Source organism: Corvus hawaiiensis, chromosome Z, assembly GCF_020740725.1.
Source record: "Corvus hawaiiensis isolate bCorHaw1 chromosome Z, bCorHaw1.pri.cur, whole genome shotgun sequence".
NCBI lineage: Eukaryota > Metazoa > Chordata > Aves > Passeriformes > Corvidae > Corvus > Corvus hawaiiensis.
The window spans coordinates 55,206,717-55,221,538 of NC_063255.1; the positions used below are offsets into that span (position 1 = coordinate 55,206,717).

At 40.2% G+C, this 14,822-nt stretch overlaps 1 protein-coding gene across 6 annotated transcripts in view; it reads left to right on the plus strand.

Annotated features, from left to right (window-relative positions):
* PCSK5 (proprotein convertase subtilisin/kexin type 5) overlaps positions 1-14,822 on the plus strand; it is a 229,397-nt gene that overhangs the window by 96,827 nt on the left and 117,748 nt on the right. For all 6 annotated transcript variants that reach the window (XR_007200827.1, XM_048290931.1, XM_048290930.1 and 3 more), the window contains exon 7: positions 271-443. Coding sequence is in view for 5 of the 6 variants with exons in the window: in XM_048290931.1 (XP_048146888.1) it covers positions 271-443 (173 nt within the window). In the remaining variant the exon portion in view is untranslated. The remainder of the gene's footprint in view (positions 1-270; positions 444-14,822) is intronic.

Below are 14,822 nucleotides of genomic sequence, written 5' to 3' on the forward strand. Positions count from 1 at the left end.
TTGGTTTTTTCCAAAGAGAAACTTTTTTCCATTGGGAAAGAAGAGAGACTTCTTTCCAGTCTTTAGAGACTCTAGAGACTTCTTTACATTGGGAAAACAGATACCCAAACAGATTTTTTTGTTGGTTTTTTTTTTTTTTTTTCCTTTAACAACAGTAAAAATTCTTGTAATCATTCAATTCAATGTCATACACAACAATTTTCTCTGGGGAGAAAAAAAAGAAAAATTTTGAGTTTGTCTGTACTGTTAATTGTATTTTTCACTCTGAAGGTGTACGGATGCTGGATGGAGATGTGACAGATATGGTAGAAGCAAAGTCTCTAAGCCTTAATCCCCAGCACATCCACATCTACAGTGCCAGCTGGGGGCCTGATGACGATGGTAAGACTGTGGATGGACCTGCTTCTCTAGCACGTCAGGCCTTTGAGAACGGCATCAGAATGGTAGGTTGGCATCAAAGTGCATCACCTGCATCTGCTTTCATGTGCAAGTGTAAGGGTACTTGTGCCCAGTGCATGCAAGTGCTCAGAATGAGGAAAGGCAAAGGACTTTGAAGGAAAGAAAAAAACTTATTTTGCATAAAACTAAAAACTTACTTTTCTTTTGTAGTGACCTGATGGTCAGTCTTTCCTGAAGTATCAGGTCTGTTCATTTTCAACTGGAATACATCATCCTCAGTGTCATTTAAAACTGCTCTGAGGTAGTGATGTAATTAGAAATAAATTGACTGAGAAATACTACTTTGCACAGCAGTGCCAAATCATCAAATCTGAGTTGCAAAGACATCTTAAAGCAAAACCTTTGACTGTCTTTCCTTCTTTCTTCACTTCCGTCATTCTTCGTTTCTCTTGATTTCTTAATGTAAGCTTGATGATTTTAATAGGGAGTTGGGGGCAAAAAAAGTCTACACCCATGGTTCTTTTACCATTTATGTCTGATCTCAGAGAATCTACAATACTGTGATGAAGGGGACACTAATGGAACTGCAAGGATGCAGGGGATCTTGCTCAAAAAAGTTTTATGTTTAAACATATATACGTGTTTGTTTAAATGCCATATTTCATGTAGGGAAGACAACTGTGAAAAGTTCAACCTGAATTTCTGTACCAGAGGGACTCAGCCGTTTCCTCATTGAAATCTCAAGTTCTCAAACTGGGGATAAATATATGAAATAATTTGCCAAGAGCATAGATCTTGCCTACAAACATTATTGTTCCACTGTTGTTATTATTATGGCATTTATAGCAGTAATTTGAGAAGATGCCCTACAGAACCCAGATGAATTTCATTTCACTAGCACATTGCTCTGTATTTGAAATAAGCACCAGTCTATAGTGAAAACATAGCATTTAATTTTCTGAGGTAGGCTTTTTCTGATAGCAATGCAGAAAATATTTTGTATATTTTTTTGAGAAATAATAGAAGTCATATTTGGTGCAAGTCAAATTATTATCTTTATCATTTAATTTTTATGTCATTTCATCAAACTTTGTTCTGCCTGAAGTTGCCCATGAAAAGTTGAATAGATCTAAATATTTCTGTATATTTGGATGTTTTATCTGTCTCTGACTACAAAAGCTTCTTCATTTCTACTCAGGAAGTAGAAGTTCTTTTAAAAACTTACATAAAAGTACACTGATAAGAAATACAAAACTTTTAATGTTAACCTCTAATTTTCATTCTTTAAAATATAATATAAACTGAAAGATTGTAAATGCACATTGGAACTATGACCTTCCCTGTTGGGCTGTTTCTAGACCAAGAATTCAAGATGAACCTGTTCTCTTTCTTTTTAATAAACCATGTCTTTCTGTATTCAGATAAAGGTACTTTTTCTATATTTCCTTAACTGTCATAAGCTGTGTCATTTTAAAGGATGAGGCAAATTGAAGAAGAAAATATGAGTTTTCTTTGGGATATTTATTGACAAAATATCGCAAAAATGGGCTCATTGTTCAAGGTTTTGATTACATACTCAGCTGTTGGCAGCGGGGATTACTGCAACAAGCATCTTTCAAACCAGGAGTCCCGTGGAAACAAAGTATATATGGACAGATTCGTGGTAGATGTTTCAGAGATGTTTATTTCTCCAGCCGCATGGCCGGGGCTCAGCTCAGGAACTCCGCAGTCACAGGACCCAAGGGTCCTTGGCCACCCCGGGGAACACAAACCAACCAATCGGGAATGAGGCTGAGCAGGGGCAGGGAAACCCCGTGCCTCCCCCCCAGGGCCCCTCTCCCAGGGCTCCATGGCAGGGGAGGGACCCCAACATCTCACCCGTTTTATTTTAATAAAAGGAGTCTGAAAACAACTGGATAAACATAACAAGAACAGTTTCAAGACAAAACAAGCCACCCTCCTGAGTCTTTAAATGTCCAAATAGATTCTGTGGAACATCTTAGGGCTGACAGAAGGGAGACAGAACCCTCCGGGCGTGCTTTGTGGGGAAACCGAGGCAGGAGAGGGTTTAATTTCTTCCCTCTCCCTCTTCAGCCCCCCCTCGGCATCGGAGAGGAATTGTAGGGAAATGGAATTGTATAGGGAAGCCATGGGGTGAAAAACGGATTAGGAATAAACTGGGGATAGGGTAAACTTAGGAAGGGGTTCATATTGGGTATAGGGTAAAAGGGGGAAGTAGGCTGTGGGTAGGGAAATTGCTGGGATGGATATTGTTTATAATTTTGTGCATAACGGCTGCCTTTGACTGGAATACCCCCAGGCCCAGTAACATTCGCCGCTTGTAAACCCTTCTTTCCTTGCACTATATCAAATTGTACAACTTCCCCATCTCTTACACTTTGCAGGTAATTTTTAGGGTTATTCCTTTTAATGGCAGTTCTATGGATGAATAGATCTTCCCCTGTATCATCTCGTGTTATAAATCCATAGTTGGTTTTTTACATTGTACCATTTCACAGTTCCTGTGATTTTTGTGGCTACAACTTCTCCTATCATGTGCTTGCGTGTTCGTCGCGGCTGCTGGTCCCGCGTGGCTGCTGCCTCGCCGACTCCGATATCTTGGCTGGGCCCCGCGTTGCGGCTGCTCCGCGCTCTCCGAGCGGCGCTGCTCCGGCGCGTGTCCGGGCTCTGCGGGGCCCCGCGTTGCCATCGCCGCTGGCCCCGTGCCCTGCGAGCGGTTCCGCTCCGCAAACTCCACGCTGCTTTGAGTGCGGCCCCGTTCCGGCTCGGCTCAGCGCTGCGCGGTTTCTCGTGTCGCTGCAGAAACCGCTGCTTCTCTCTCCGCAGGGCTCTCCGAGCCGTGTGCTCAGAGCAGCCTGCCACGCCGATGCCCGGTTCCTGGCTGCTCGTGGCCCACGGCACCCGCGGCGCCTGCGGCATCGCTCCCTCACTCGCGGTCGTGTGGCCGGGGACCCCGAGACAGGGATGGGGTCCGCGATAAGGCGCGCGCTCCCGAGGGGGCTGGGCGCATCCAGCGCAGGCACCTCCGCCGGCACGGCTGCAGTCATGTGCTCCCGGGATGGCAGCCGCGCGGCCTCGGCACTGGGATAAGTATGATCTTCTGCTTTAGGGGTAATGGGACCATACAAATGCTCCTCAAGAGCTTCACTGATTATAAGGGATGCACGGAAAGCTTCTCTTTGATCCCATACTTTATCCCATATCTCGTCCCAGAAACACCCCTCACAAGATACAAGAGGTTCGATATCAAAAAGTAAGTCTCGAGAAATACAGGAGAACCTTTTGAAAAGCCAGTTAAAAAAATGTTCTAGATCTCCCGGTTCCAATACTTTCTTGTTTTGTTGTTCAAGGATTCCTTTAACTTCTAGATACATTTTTCTCTGTGGCTCAGAGAGCCCCATTTCCCATGATTCTTCCATAGTCCAGAGAGAATATCCAAACCAAGATGAGAAGAGAGAGGTCTAGAGTGGGTTTTACTCACGAATTTTCCTCAGGGATCGGTGTCTTGCCCGCATTCTTCCACCAGTTTGTTGCAGCGGGGATTACTGCAACAAGCATCTTTCAAACCAGGAGTCCCGTGGAAACAAAGTATATATGGACAGATTCTTGGTAGATGTTTCAGAGATGTTTATTTCTCCAGCCGCATGGCCGGGGCTCAGCTCAGGAACTCCGCAGTCACGGGACCCAAGGGTCCTTGGCCACCCCGGGGAACACAAACCAACCAATCGGAAACAAAGGTGACCAGGGGCAGGGAAACCCCGTGTCTGTCCCCCAGGGCCCCTCTCCCAGGGCTCCATGGCAGGGGAGGGACCCCAACACTCAGCCAAACATAGATTTCCCCAAGGAGTCACAATAATTGTGCAGTAATAATAGGCAGACAAAAATGCTTATTATGTTGTGTACAGATCCTTACTCTCCTTTTTCAGAAATAGAGAACCAAACAACAACCATATAACATCTAGGCTAGCATCTGTGGTTCAAATTAAAGTAACATTGTATCATGGTTTAAGACAATTTAAGGAGGTGAACACTCCAAAATTAGTTACCTCCCCTTTTCGTTTTATCCACTCCCTATTCACCAATAAGAAGAGATGAATGCAAGAAGATATAAGTGAAAAAATAACGGTTTCCTAAAAAATGAAACAGGAACAGGGAAAAAATAACGGTGTTAATCAGTAGTTATAATGTTGCTGAATTTCTTGGATTCCTCATGGACTCCCCAGAAACAAAGAAAAACGAAACAGCAGAAAAACCCTCCCTCAAGATGGCACCCTCCATAGATGACTGTGTGTGGAGAGACAAAGGGAAAATGGCAGACAGCTCTTGCCCCCAAGATGGCACCCTCTGCAGACAACCTGGGGTGGAGAGAGAGCACAAAGAGAAAAAAACAGCACAGCAACCGAACCTCCACAATTAAAAATCACCCTCCTGCCCCCATATATAACAACCAACATGGAACAAGAGCAAAACAGAAAGAGAACCTAGAATCCCTGGAGGCTAGAACTGGGTCAACAGCTGGAACTCATGGAGGGACTTCACCTTCTCCTCAGCAAAAATGGCAGTCAGCAGGCATGGACAACTCGGACTCCAATGCCCTCCTGCTTTGACTGGGCATTGCTGGCAGGCTGGGGTGACTGTATGGAGAGAGGCTTGTTCTGTTTTCCTTGGCATGGTGGTGCAGCTGCTGTCTACCTTGCACTACCTCAGCTCACCCAGCAGGAACAAAAGAGAAAGAGAAAGAGCACTTTTGCCAGAATGCCCCCAGAATGCCTTAAGAAAGGACTAGCATACACCCTGACCTCACTGTTCCTTTTCTGGCCACCAGATCTCAAAGAGACAGTAAAAACTTTGGGCACAGATAGATATGGAATACAACAATAGTTTGGGTTACACTGGACACATCTGTACAGGAAGATTTGCCAAAACCTCCTTTCAGATCAACACAAAGTTTGAAGATTGATGTTCTTAATTTATTGTGCATGTACACACACAATTGTATATTAGAATTTTAAAATGGAACAGCAAAGGAAAATGCCAAGAATTTTTAAAAACATCTGAAAAAGAAATTTTGTCTGGCTGATTTAATTAAGAAAATTGAAGGTAGTGCTGAATAATAACTTTGATCAGAGCATAACCAAACTCAATTATTACTTTAAATTTATTATAGTCATGATGGAAAAAACAAAATGGATCCAGTTGCCATCCATTGTTGAGTTTCTTGAGAGACTGGGTTCCATGAAAAAGCACCTGATTTATCTTAAGCATGTATTATTCCAATTAACAGCTTATGCTGTGTGTTTCACAACTATTATTATTTTACATCTGCTGCTAATATGATTACACCTTTCAAATCCTGCAGGAAATAACAAAGATGACTGCACAATTTTTCTGTAGAATTACACAGAGACAAGACATGCCTTGAAGTGAAATAGACAAATCTATTTAAAGAAAGGCTACTGAGGAATAAATAAGTTCATGAAATGAACCCATAAGTTAAATAAGCTTTAAAAATTCTGCCCAGGATCAAGGTAAAGGTAGAAGAAACCATTTTTTAAACCTGTCTATGATTTTATATCATCTTTAAGGGCATTTGGTTTAATTTTATTAAATTTACATACTTGAGTTCAAAGAGAAGCCTAGGATACTTTACTATCAAGCAATTTCTGTGGAAATATAGAATTCCCTTCATATCATGCTTCAGTAGAGAAGGTCCTTTTCTTTAAAATAGCTGTAAGTGGGGAAAACTCTAGACGCTTGTGTTTTAAGTACTAATGTATTAGAACTTGTAGACCTAATAATATCAAGGAAAAATCCATTGTAATCATGCAGAATTTGCCTGAAAAAAAAATCAAACAGATGGTGGTATATCCAAAAGTAACATATTCAAGGAAAGATTAGGTATGTAATGTCACATTTTACCCTGCGCTCAAGAACAGACTTAGCATTGCATAACTTGATTGTGGCCAAATCATGTAGTAAGACTGTGCTGAGTCTGGAACAAAATGGAGAACACAAAAGCCTTCCTTGATTCATAAATATAAAATCTAAGAATGTTTTTAAGATGCCTGTCTGTGTCTCACAGTCAATAAGCAGAATGCTATAAGCACTTGGTGGAGTTGAGCTTGCTGATTCATGGCTCTGCCATGCAGCATCAGGGTAGTTCATTTGTATTCATACAAATAAGCCTGTTATTCTGGGATCAGTGTCAATATCATTTGGAGAGGAAAGCATTTCAGATATTCAGGCTTGTTCTCTCACTGCTGCTTGGCAAAGACCTAATAGTCAAGTTCTGGATATGTGACCACTGTGGTTGTTTTACGTTGAAGGGTTTCAAAGAGCTGGTTATCTCACTCTCCAAATGTCTCACCAACCACATGCTTTATGTTTCTGTAGTACACGTAAGGAAGTACATATAAATCAGCAACTGGTCGGGTCTTCCTTAGTATAACCTAGAGAGGGTGGAGAGGAAGGGAAATCTGCATGGAAACTTTTGGCACAGGGACCTTCATCTTATTTCCGTGACACCACTCTGTTTAGCAAGCTGGACTCAAGCCAAAATATTTGATGGACATTAATGACCAGATGCTGTGTGGCTGAACCTCTTGTGCAAGCTCAGCTTGGTGCCTTCCCTCCCATCATCACTGCCCCTTCTCATCTCTCTCGCTTCAACAACTTTGGCTGCAGAGTATATGTTCGAAGTGCTTGCTGGGAGCAGAAAGGCTCTCTTACAATCACTAAACAAGCCTCCTACCCACATGCAAGAGTGAGGGAGAAAAGGGAAGAAAAAGAGAAATCAAGAAGAATGATTTCACATTTATTATTATCATCATCGTCATTACTATATGTTTCTGCTCTGAAAGTGGAAGAGATTGCTCATCATTTGCAAGTGTTTAGGCAAACGTTTGCTCCCTGTGTTCTACCACAGATGTTTCTATTAAATTTTCTTGTCCTGTCATCATGTGTCTGCATCATTCTGAGTAGGATGTGTTGTCTACAGAAAGAGAAGTTGTTCTCTTTTACTTCGCCGGAGAATTGCATTACAGAAATCAAAGGTAGAAGCTACAGCAGGAAGACTTCTAGTCAAATGTGTCAAAATGGCTGGTTTTTAGTACATTTAAAGTGATACACAGAGGGGTTTTTTAATGGTTTTTAAAACTGTGTATTGTGCTTTTTCACCTTGTACAGCTGTTTTTTGAGTCTAAATAACACATACCTGTGTTTATGCGTGTCTGTGATCATATGTGGACATCTTTTACATGCACGAGACTTCCTGCATGTTTCCAATTAGTTGGCAAAAAATTACTTGTTGAAGATCAATCAGAGGAATTAGTGCTGTGCTTGGGAATGGTCTCAGAAGGCATGACTTCCAGTATGCTGATTTAATCTAGTGTTAAGTCCTGGCATTTATCTATTGTATGATTTGCATATATACTGTGTATCCTAGTTGCATCTGTGATATAAAGTCTGAACATGTGGTTTTGTATATATATATGCTTCAACACACTGAGTTAAACTTTGATTGGCTCTGTACTAGAGGTGGATGCTGATTACATAACAGAGCTTGAAAAAGTCCTTCAGTATTTTATCATTGTATTTCTTCCTGCTGATGTCACAAGACATAGCACCATTGGCTTGATACTTGTAGTTCTAACATCTATCATCTACACCTGTCTTTTGTCATAAGCCCAATCAGCAGAACTTCATCTGGTTATTGCTTCATCAATATCCCTGTTTTGCTGATCCATCTATTATTTTCTGGTTTCTCTACATCTTTTGGGAAGAGCCAGTCTTAACTGAAATCTTAAGTCCATGTCTTTGCAAGGCAGTAGCAATCTTCACAATTGAAAATAATATAGCTTATTGTTATATAATAATATTACAAATAATAAGCTTATTGTAAGCTTATAGCTTACCCATCTAAGTTTCTTACTTTCCTGTCTGCTGTAAAATGCCTCTTTTGCTGTATTTATGGTGCATCTTATGATGTTAGAAAACTCCACATGTAAGTCATTACAGATTTTGACCAAGTGATCTCTTGGATAAATTGAATTGGAACATAGGACGTAAGACAGGAAATGACAGCGTAGGTCATCCAGTACAGCGCTCTACCACCACAGGCACTGTGCCCTTTAAATACCTTGATCATTTTGTATTCTAGAACAAATCAGAATTTTTTCCCCCTCATATTCTGTTGGGAAAACATTTCATGGCCAACATTATTCTATTGGTTAGAGGTTTTCTTCTAAGTTACAACAGGGTTTTCTCATGTGCAGTTTTCTGCCTCTTTGTTCCTGGGCATAAATTGTGCCTCATCTTAAATACCTTTCCTCCCTCCATTTTTGTTTCTGATATATTTTTAGAGCAGAGTCTCCTTTCAAACTTCATTTAGATGTGATAGATATGCCACACTCACTGATCACTTAAAGACTGGTCTGTCCATCTCCTTGCTCGTTAGAGTAGTGCTTCTCCACATCTTCCAGCCAGAATTATTTTCTTGGGTGCAGGTGATCGTGATTACTAGATTCACTAAAATGCTCTTTCTCTTTTAGGTCAAAATCACCTAATAACTTTGTTTCCCCAGCTCATCCTTAAAATACTCTACTCATAACTTCCTTGACCCCTATGTTTATCCAGCAGAGCCTATATTACTTCCAGTACAATCATTTCCACTCCCACCTTGCTGCTATAAAAATGTTCACTTTCTTTTGTTTCAGTACTGATTTCTTGTAGGGCTCATCACATCTTCGCAGAAGCCAGACAGACTGGTTCTAATACATTTCTCTACATAAAATAAGTTACCAGGCAAAAACTTAACAGGTTTATCTGAAATTCTAGAGTGTGTGTTGCATTTTAAGCTTTTGTCCAATAATGCAAGTGCACCTTACTGTCCTTTAAAATCTGTTCTACAATCTTAACAGTGATGTTTTGTATATCCAGTTTCCTTCTCTCAGAATTTCCAAATTTCATTCTTCTGGTTCTTTCTGAAACACGTTCTGTTTTCTGGCATTATTATTTCAAGTGTGGATACCAGAATGGGGCATGCAAGTTTTAGCATTCTCTACACATGCACAATACTGCTTCCGTATTCCCTGGACATGTTCATACAGACCTTACTTACCAATCCAATGAGCAGACTATTTTATGGCAGCTCATTCCCAGCTGATTATCTTCCATAGCCCTAGACTTCCTAAGCCACCGCTTTGCGAAAGTTTGTCCAGCTACCTGTATTTCTTACCAATAGGCTTAATTTCTAGGTTTTACTACCTTGCATTTGATTGATACATGTATCTCAGATGCCCTAATGACTTTGCAGATGTGCTTTACACTTGATACGATGTCCTTTTCTTCAAACAGGGATTTTCCAGAAAAAATGAGTTTAGGTGATAATCTTAACACATCATTAAGCTAATAATAGTAATCCTTTGCTTTACTGTTTGCACATAGTTAGCAACTTTTCACATTCTAACAAAGTAGAATTTGGGATATTGCCTTCCAGTGAATGAAATAATATTTAGGCTCAGTGATACCTGGATGAACTTTGATGCTATGCACTTTATTTTGTTTGGGAAATATATGAACAAAGTGTGTGAACCAAATATATGCAGCTAACACCAAGACGACCACGACCCACATCTGAAGTACAAAGAATAGATTTATTCCATCATGTCACTGCCTGGAGGAATACAAAGAAACAAAGTTGTGTATATACATTGCTAACCTCACTTTATCAGGGCCTGAGCCCTTCGTTACATATCAAAGAGCCTGGAGCATGCATGAATCTTCACTGGGCTGTGTTTTACAATCTCAGAACTTCTTATCTTCCTTCCCCCTCTTACAAAGAGGCCCCCAGCCTATGGGAAGAATGCTTTTAAGTCTTTAACAACATCCTGTTATCTACTCTGAGAAAATTTCATTTCTTCTTCAGCAGACAGAAAACAACCCAAAGCAAACAGAAATACGTGAATTCTCTCACACTGAGTATTTTCTAACATCTCCCATGTGCAGGGTTGGTCTCTGAGCAAAAACAATTCTAAAACCAACTTACTTTTCTCTCTCCTCACCAATCTCCTGGTTTCCAACCATTTCCTCCTCACACAAAGCTAACCTTCAAATTGCTCTCCTTTGCTTTCTGTGAAAAATGAGCTTTTTCATGGATAGTCAGCATGTAGTACCAAAAAAATGTAGAAAAAGAAATAATATATCAGACATGTTCTTACACTGCATCCAATGAAATACAAAAATCCTGAAAGATGGGAAAATTTGTAATTAGAGTTACAGGAAAATATACCCAAAATGTCCATTTTCCTTACAAAGTCACAAAGTGTACTGGAAACCAAAACTGTTTGGTTACCTCATCCCATCTCACACATGCATGGAAACTGTTGAAACAAGCCAGAATAGCATTGCTGGTTTTAGACTTGCCAAAATGCCTCTGGTTTTGGATGCCCAGCCTAAAACAGGTGATATATTGAACACAAAAAAAAAACCCCACACCATTCTTTTTGTGGAGTAATCTTAATTTGAAAAAACAGTACTGAAAAGCAGCTTTGGCAAATTAATCTATTTCCATACGCTGAAGTATATAGATTTCCGGGCCTGCCTTTTTGAAACATGAATCTGGTTTCTTTGTTTGAGCCCACCACATCCACTTCGCTCATATATTTGAACAACAGTAGTATCTATGTATTTCTATATGTCATGTAGGAAAAATTAGATTTCTAGAATGGAAATCACAGGAAGTTTGGTGTCAAAAGTTTTCTGTGCAGAGAATTAACAGTTTAAGGCACAAAACTGTGAGGGCAATGACTTTTCACACAGCCTGTACGTTGTGTCTTAAATGAATGCTATGGGAGACAAACTGCTCAAAGCTATTACTTCAGTCCTCAGCCTGCAAAAGTAGCTGTGAAGCAGCCATATTTTCCTGATTATCTACAGAAAAGAGCTAAATTTGCAGAAAATAAAAGGTTATTTTGGTTAAACCCCAAGGTTCAACAGACATCTCTAAACCTGAAGTTTTCCACAAGCAAGAGTCTGATGTAAGTAGTGAAACAACAGCTGTGTGGATCTAGTGGCCCTGGGCTCCTTTCTAGAGTGATTAATCAGATAGTAGTATAAAGGCAGAGAGAACTGCCTGAACCCATCCCATGTAATGGGTGTTTGTGTGTAACACTGATCCCATATCGAGTTCTCACACTGATAGCTTTCCTGTGCACTGCCTGTTTATTTTGGCTTTGCATGCAGGGACAATTTCAGCTCTGATTAACTAGAAACTCTTTGTACAACAGAAATTTTGGTGAAGCAAGCTCTTGTGTTGATAACTTGTTTTATCCTGGTAACAATAGTTATGATACTATAGAGAGAGAGCCTGAACCAGAACTGTGATTCATGCAGTCTTTGAGCGGGCTGTTTTGTTTAGGTAAATGAGAAATTCCTTCCAGTTTTGCACATGTTCATATTTCAGGTTTCAGCCAACAGTTCTTTTGGTTGCACTTTGGCACTAATTATAGCTCTGTCGGGAATGTCTTAGAACTGTTTAAACCGTTCTTCGTGTGAAGAGTAAAGCAAAAATACACCATATGAAGCCTACACACTGAATTGTTCCACTGATATACCCCGATAATTAGTGTGCTTATACATGGGTGCTTGTGGTGATTCAATATGGTGGTTTTTTATACACACATTAGAATGCTTTATCACTTCAATATTTCAAAGGTATCATACCCTAAGAGATAACAAAATACATTTTTTTCCTTTTTTTAAGGCATGGTTAAGTATTTTGTCTTTCATTTTCTTAATTAGGGATCTATTTCAGAAGTAGCCAGTAACCTTTCATAGCAACCACTTCCCTTTCCAACAATATGAGCTAATCACTGCTTTTTTTGAGTAGTGATATATTTTTGCATTGTATATATATTATGTGTGTATACATGTTGCTGTGTTCCAGCAACAGGAAATATTTTCTTTACTTCCTAGTTTTCTTAAGAGTAAAAATACAACTGCTAATATAAAAACACAGGTGACCATTTTTGTCCGTTCCCTCAGCCATGCATCATTTATGCACATCTGTTTGGCTCATTACTTATTTCCTTAGCGATACCATAGGTGTGCATTTTTAATAAATTGATGCACAAACATGAATTTTTCTGAGAGCATGGATACCTCAACAGAATTATTGGCTTGAGAATTTTCTCCTTTTATTCATGAATTTTTGCTTTTGATACCTAAGAAGATTGTTTAAAAAAAAAATCTGTTTGGCTGTCTTCTGGTAGCACTTCAGAATAGTTGACTTGGACTCTCAGCCTACCATTATCTGTTTTTGGAGAATGCCTGCTTTCAAGTTCAGTGCTGTGCAGTCTACAAAAGAGTTTTGAGGATGTTGTGCCTTAAGGATGTTGAGACTGTGTTTCATTCCCAGATTAGAGGTTAAATGGTCTGGTAGAAATTCAACAGGAGCTAGGAGCTGCTACTGGTCAAAAGCAAAATGCTGACAGTGAACAGCTTGGCATTGCTGTGTACAGGGCAGCAGCATCCACATCCTAGAGAGTACAGAAATCAGCAGAAACTGGAAGAAAGGAGATGCTGCGTCTCACAGGTGCATTTCTCAGGATGCTGTGATCCTTTATGCCTGGCCCTACAGTGATTTTACTATGCTGCACCTAAAAACCATGTCTGCATAGTAGGTTTTTCAGGGCTCCAGAATAGTGGCCTCTGTTCTGCACATTCAGTTATGAATATTTCCTCTCTAGGAATTAGTTTTTAAGGAAGAGGTCATACCATGGGCTACTTTTTCCAGCTTCCACTTATGGATCAATTTCACTTTCTGGCAGTAGTTTTTGTTCTTGGAAACATTAAGTAATTTTAGAACAGTATTAGGGAGAATATAGGAAATTAAATGTTTAGGCTCTAGGTGTGGATAGAGTGTCCCTTCTCTCTCCATTTTGTACTTTCATGGTTTGTTTTCTGCTCATCAGTGTGCAATTTCCAGCATATCGGTGCCAAATTACCTCTCCCTGGCTGCCACCTCTGTAACTCTTAATTACTCCAAGTAAGCGGTTCTGTCCTCTGCCTTTCCTGCTCCTTCACATTTTCTTCCTTGTTCCTTTGTAAATTTGATCACTTCTATCAGGACAGTAACCCTCCTTCCATAGGCAGGTAGGGTTATTGGGGCACTCGATTCCTGAGCAGGTAATAGTCAGGATTCACAGGCTGGATTAAGGCAACTTGACTTGTAAAGCAGTGAATGAATGTAGAGTCTAAGGTTTATAAAATAGTGTGATTTAAACTTACTCCACTGGCTCATACTACACCTTGTAGGTGGAAACTGTTTTTATTAGATGGAAGAGTGCTGTAAGCAACTTAAAGTGTGTGGGACTGCTGGTTGTCTTTAGATGAGTGTGTGAAGACCTCTGCCTTGTAAAGGTGCCTGCCAGTACTGCTAAGGCATTCACTCATAAAGATGTGGTGCATACACAAACACACACACACTTGGAGCAGGGGATGTTTCTTGAATAGTATAAGGAAATTCTGCAGATGTCATTATGAGCATGTTCATACTGGCTCTGATTCTTGGCAGACTTAACCTGTCCATGCTGGTGAACTGGAAAAAACAAAAAGGAGCTTTTGTATCACTTACCTGCTTGCAACTTGCTGACCAAGGAAAAAGAGGCACTAGCAGAAAAAAAAGCCAGAATGCCCTGAGATTCTTCTCTCATGTTTTTTCAAGTGCAATTTCTGCCTTGGGGCCTCTTTGTGAAAGACCTGAGTCCATTTCATTTAAGGTCAGCCATCTGTTGAGCGCACACTGGCTTTGTCCAGAAAATGTGCTAGAAAATTGGACTGTGGCTGGGTTAGTAGCAAGTCACAGTCATCAGTGAAATACTTCTTCTTTTGCATAATGGGACAGCTGATTGTTTTTTAAAATTAAATGTGACATTTTATGCAATTTTAAAAAGTAGACCAAACAAAAGGAGAACCTTTCATAGTGCATAATGCACTGATTTAGTGCACTGACAAGCACAAGTGCAAAACTATGGACACTGTGCAGAGTTTATAAGAGGCAGTCCTAGCTATCATTGCAAAGGGAAGAGCAGAAGCAACTCCTGTGCCTAGAGGGAGAGGGAATGAAATTTTAAAATCATGGGACAAGCATTGAGCATACTTTACTGCACATCCATTCAACCCTGGTGTATGCCTCCTCTATAGAAGAGTTACTAACTCTTAGTTTTGCTCAAGTTCTGTTCATATGATTTGTAAATGCACCTTTGCTTTTGAATAATAAATGACGCGTGTCTTCTTGGCATCTCAAGGCTTGCCTTTTTGTCTTGTACCCTTGGGCACTTGGCAAATGACAAATTATAGACTTAGACAAACAGTAAAAACTATACAGTGCCTTGCATGTGTGT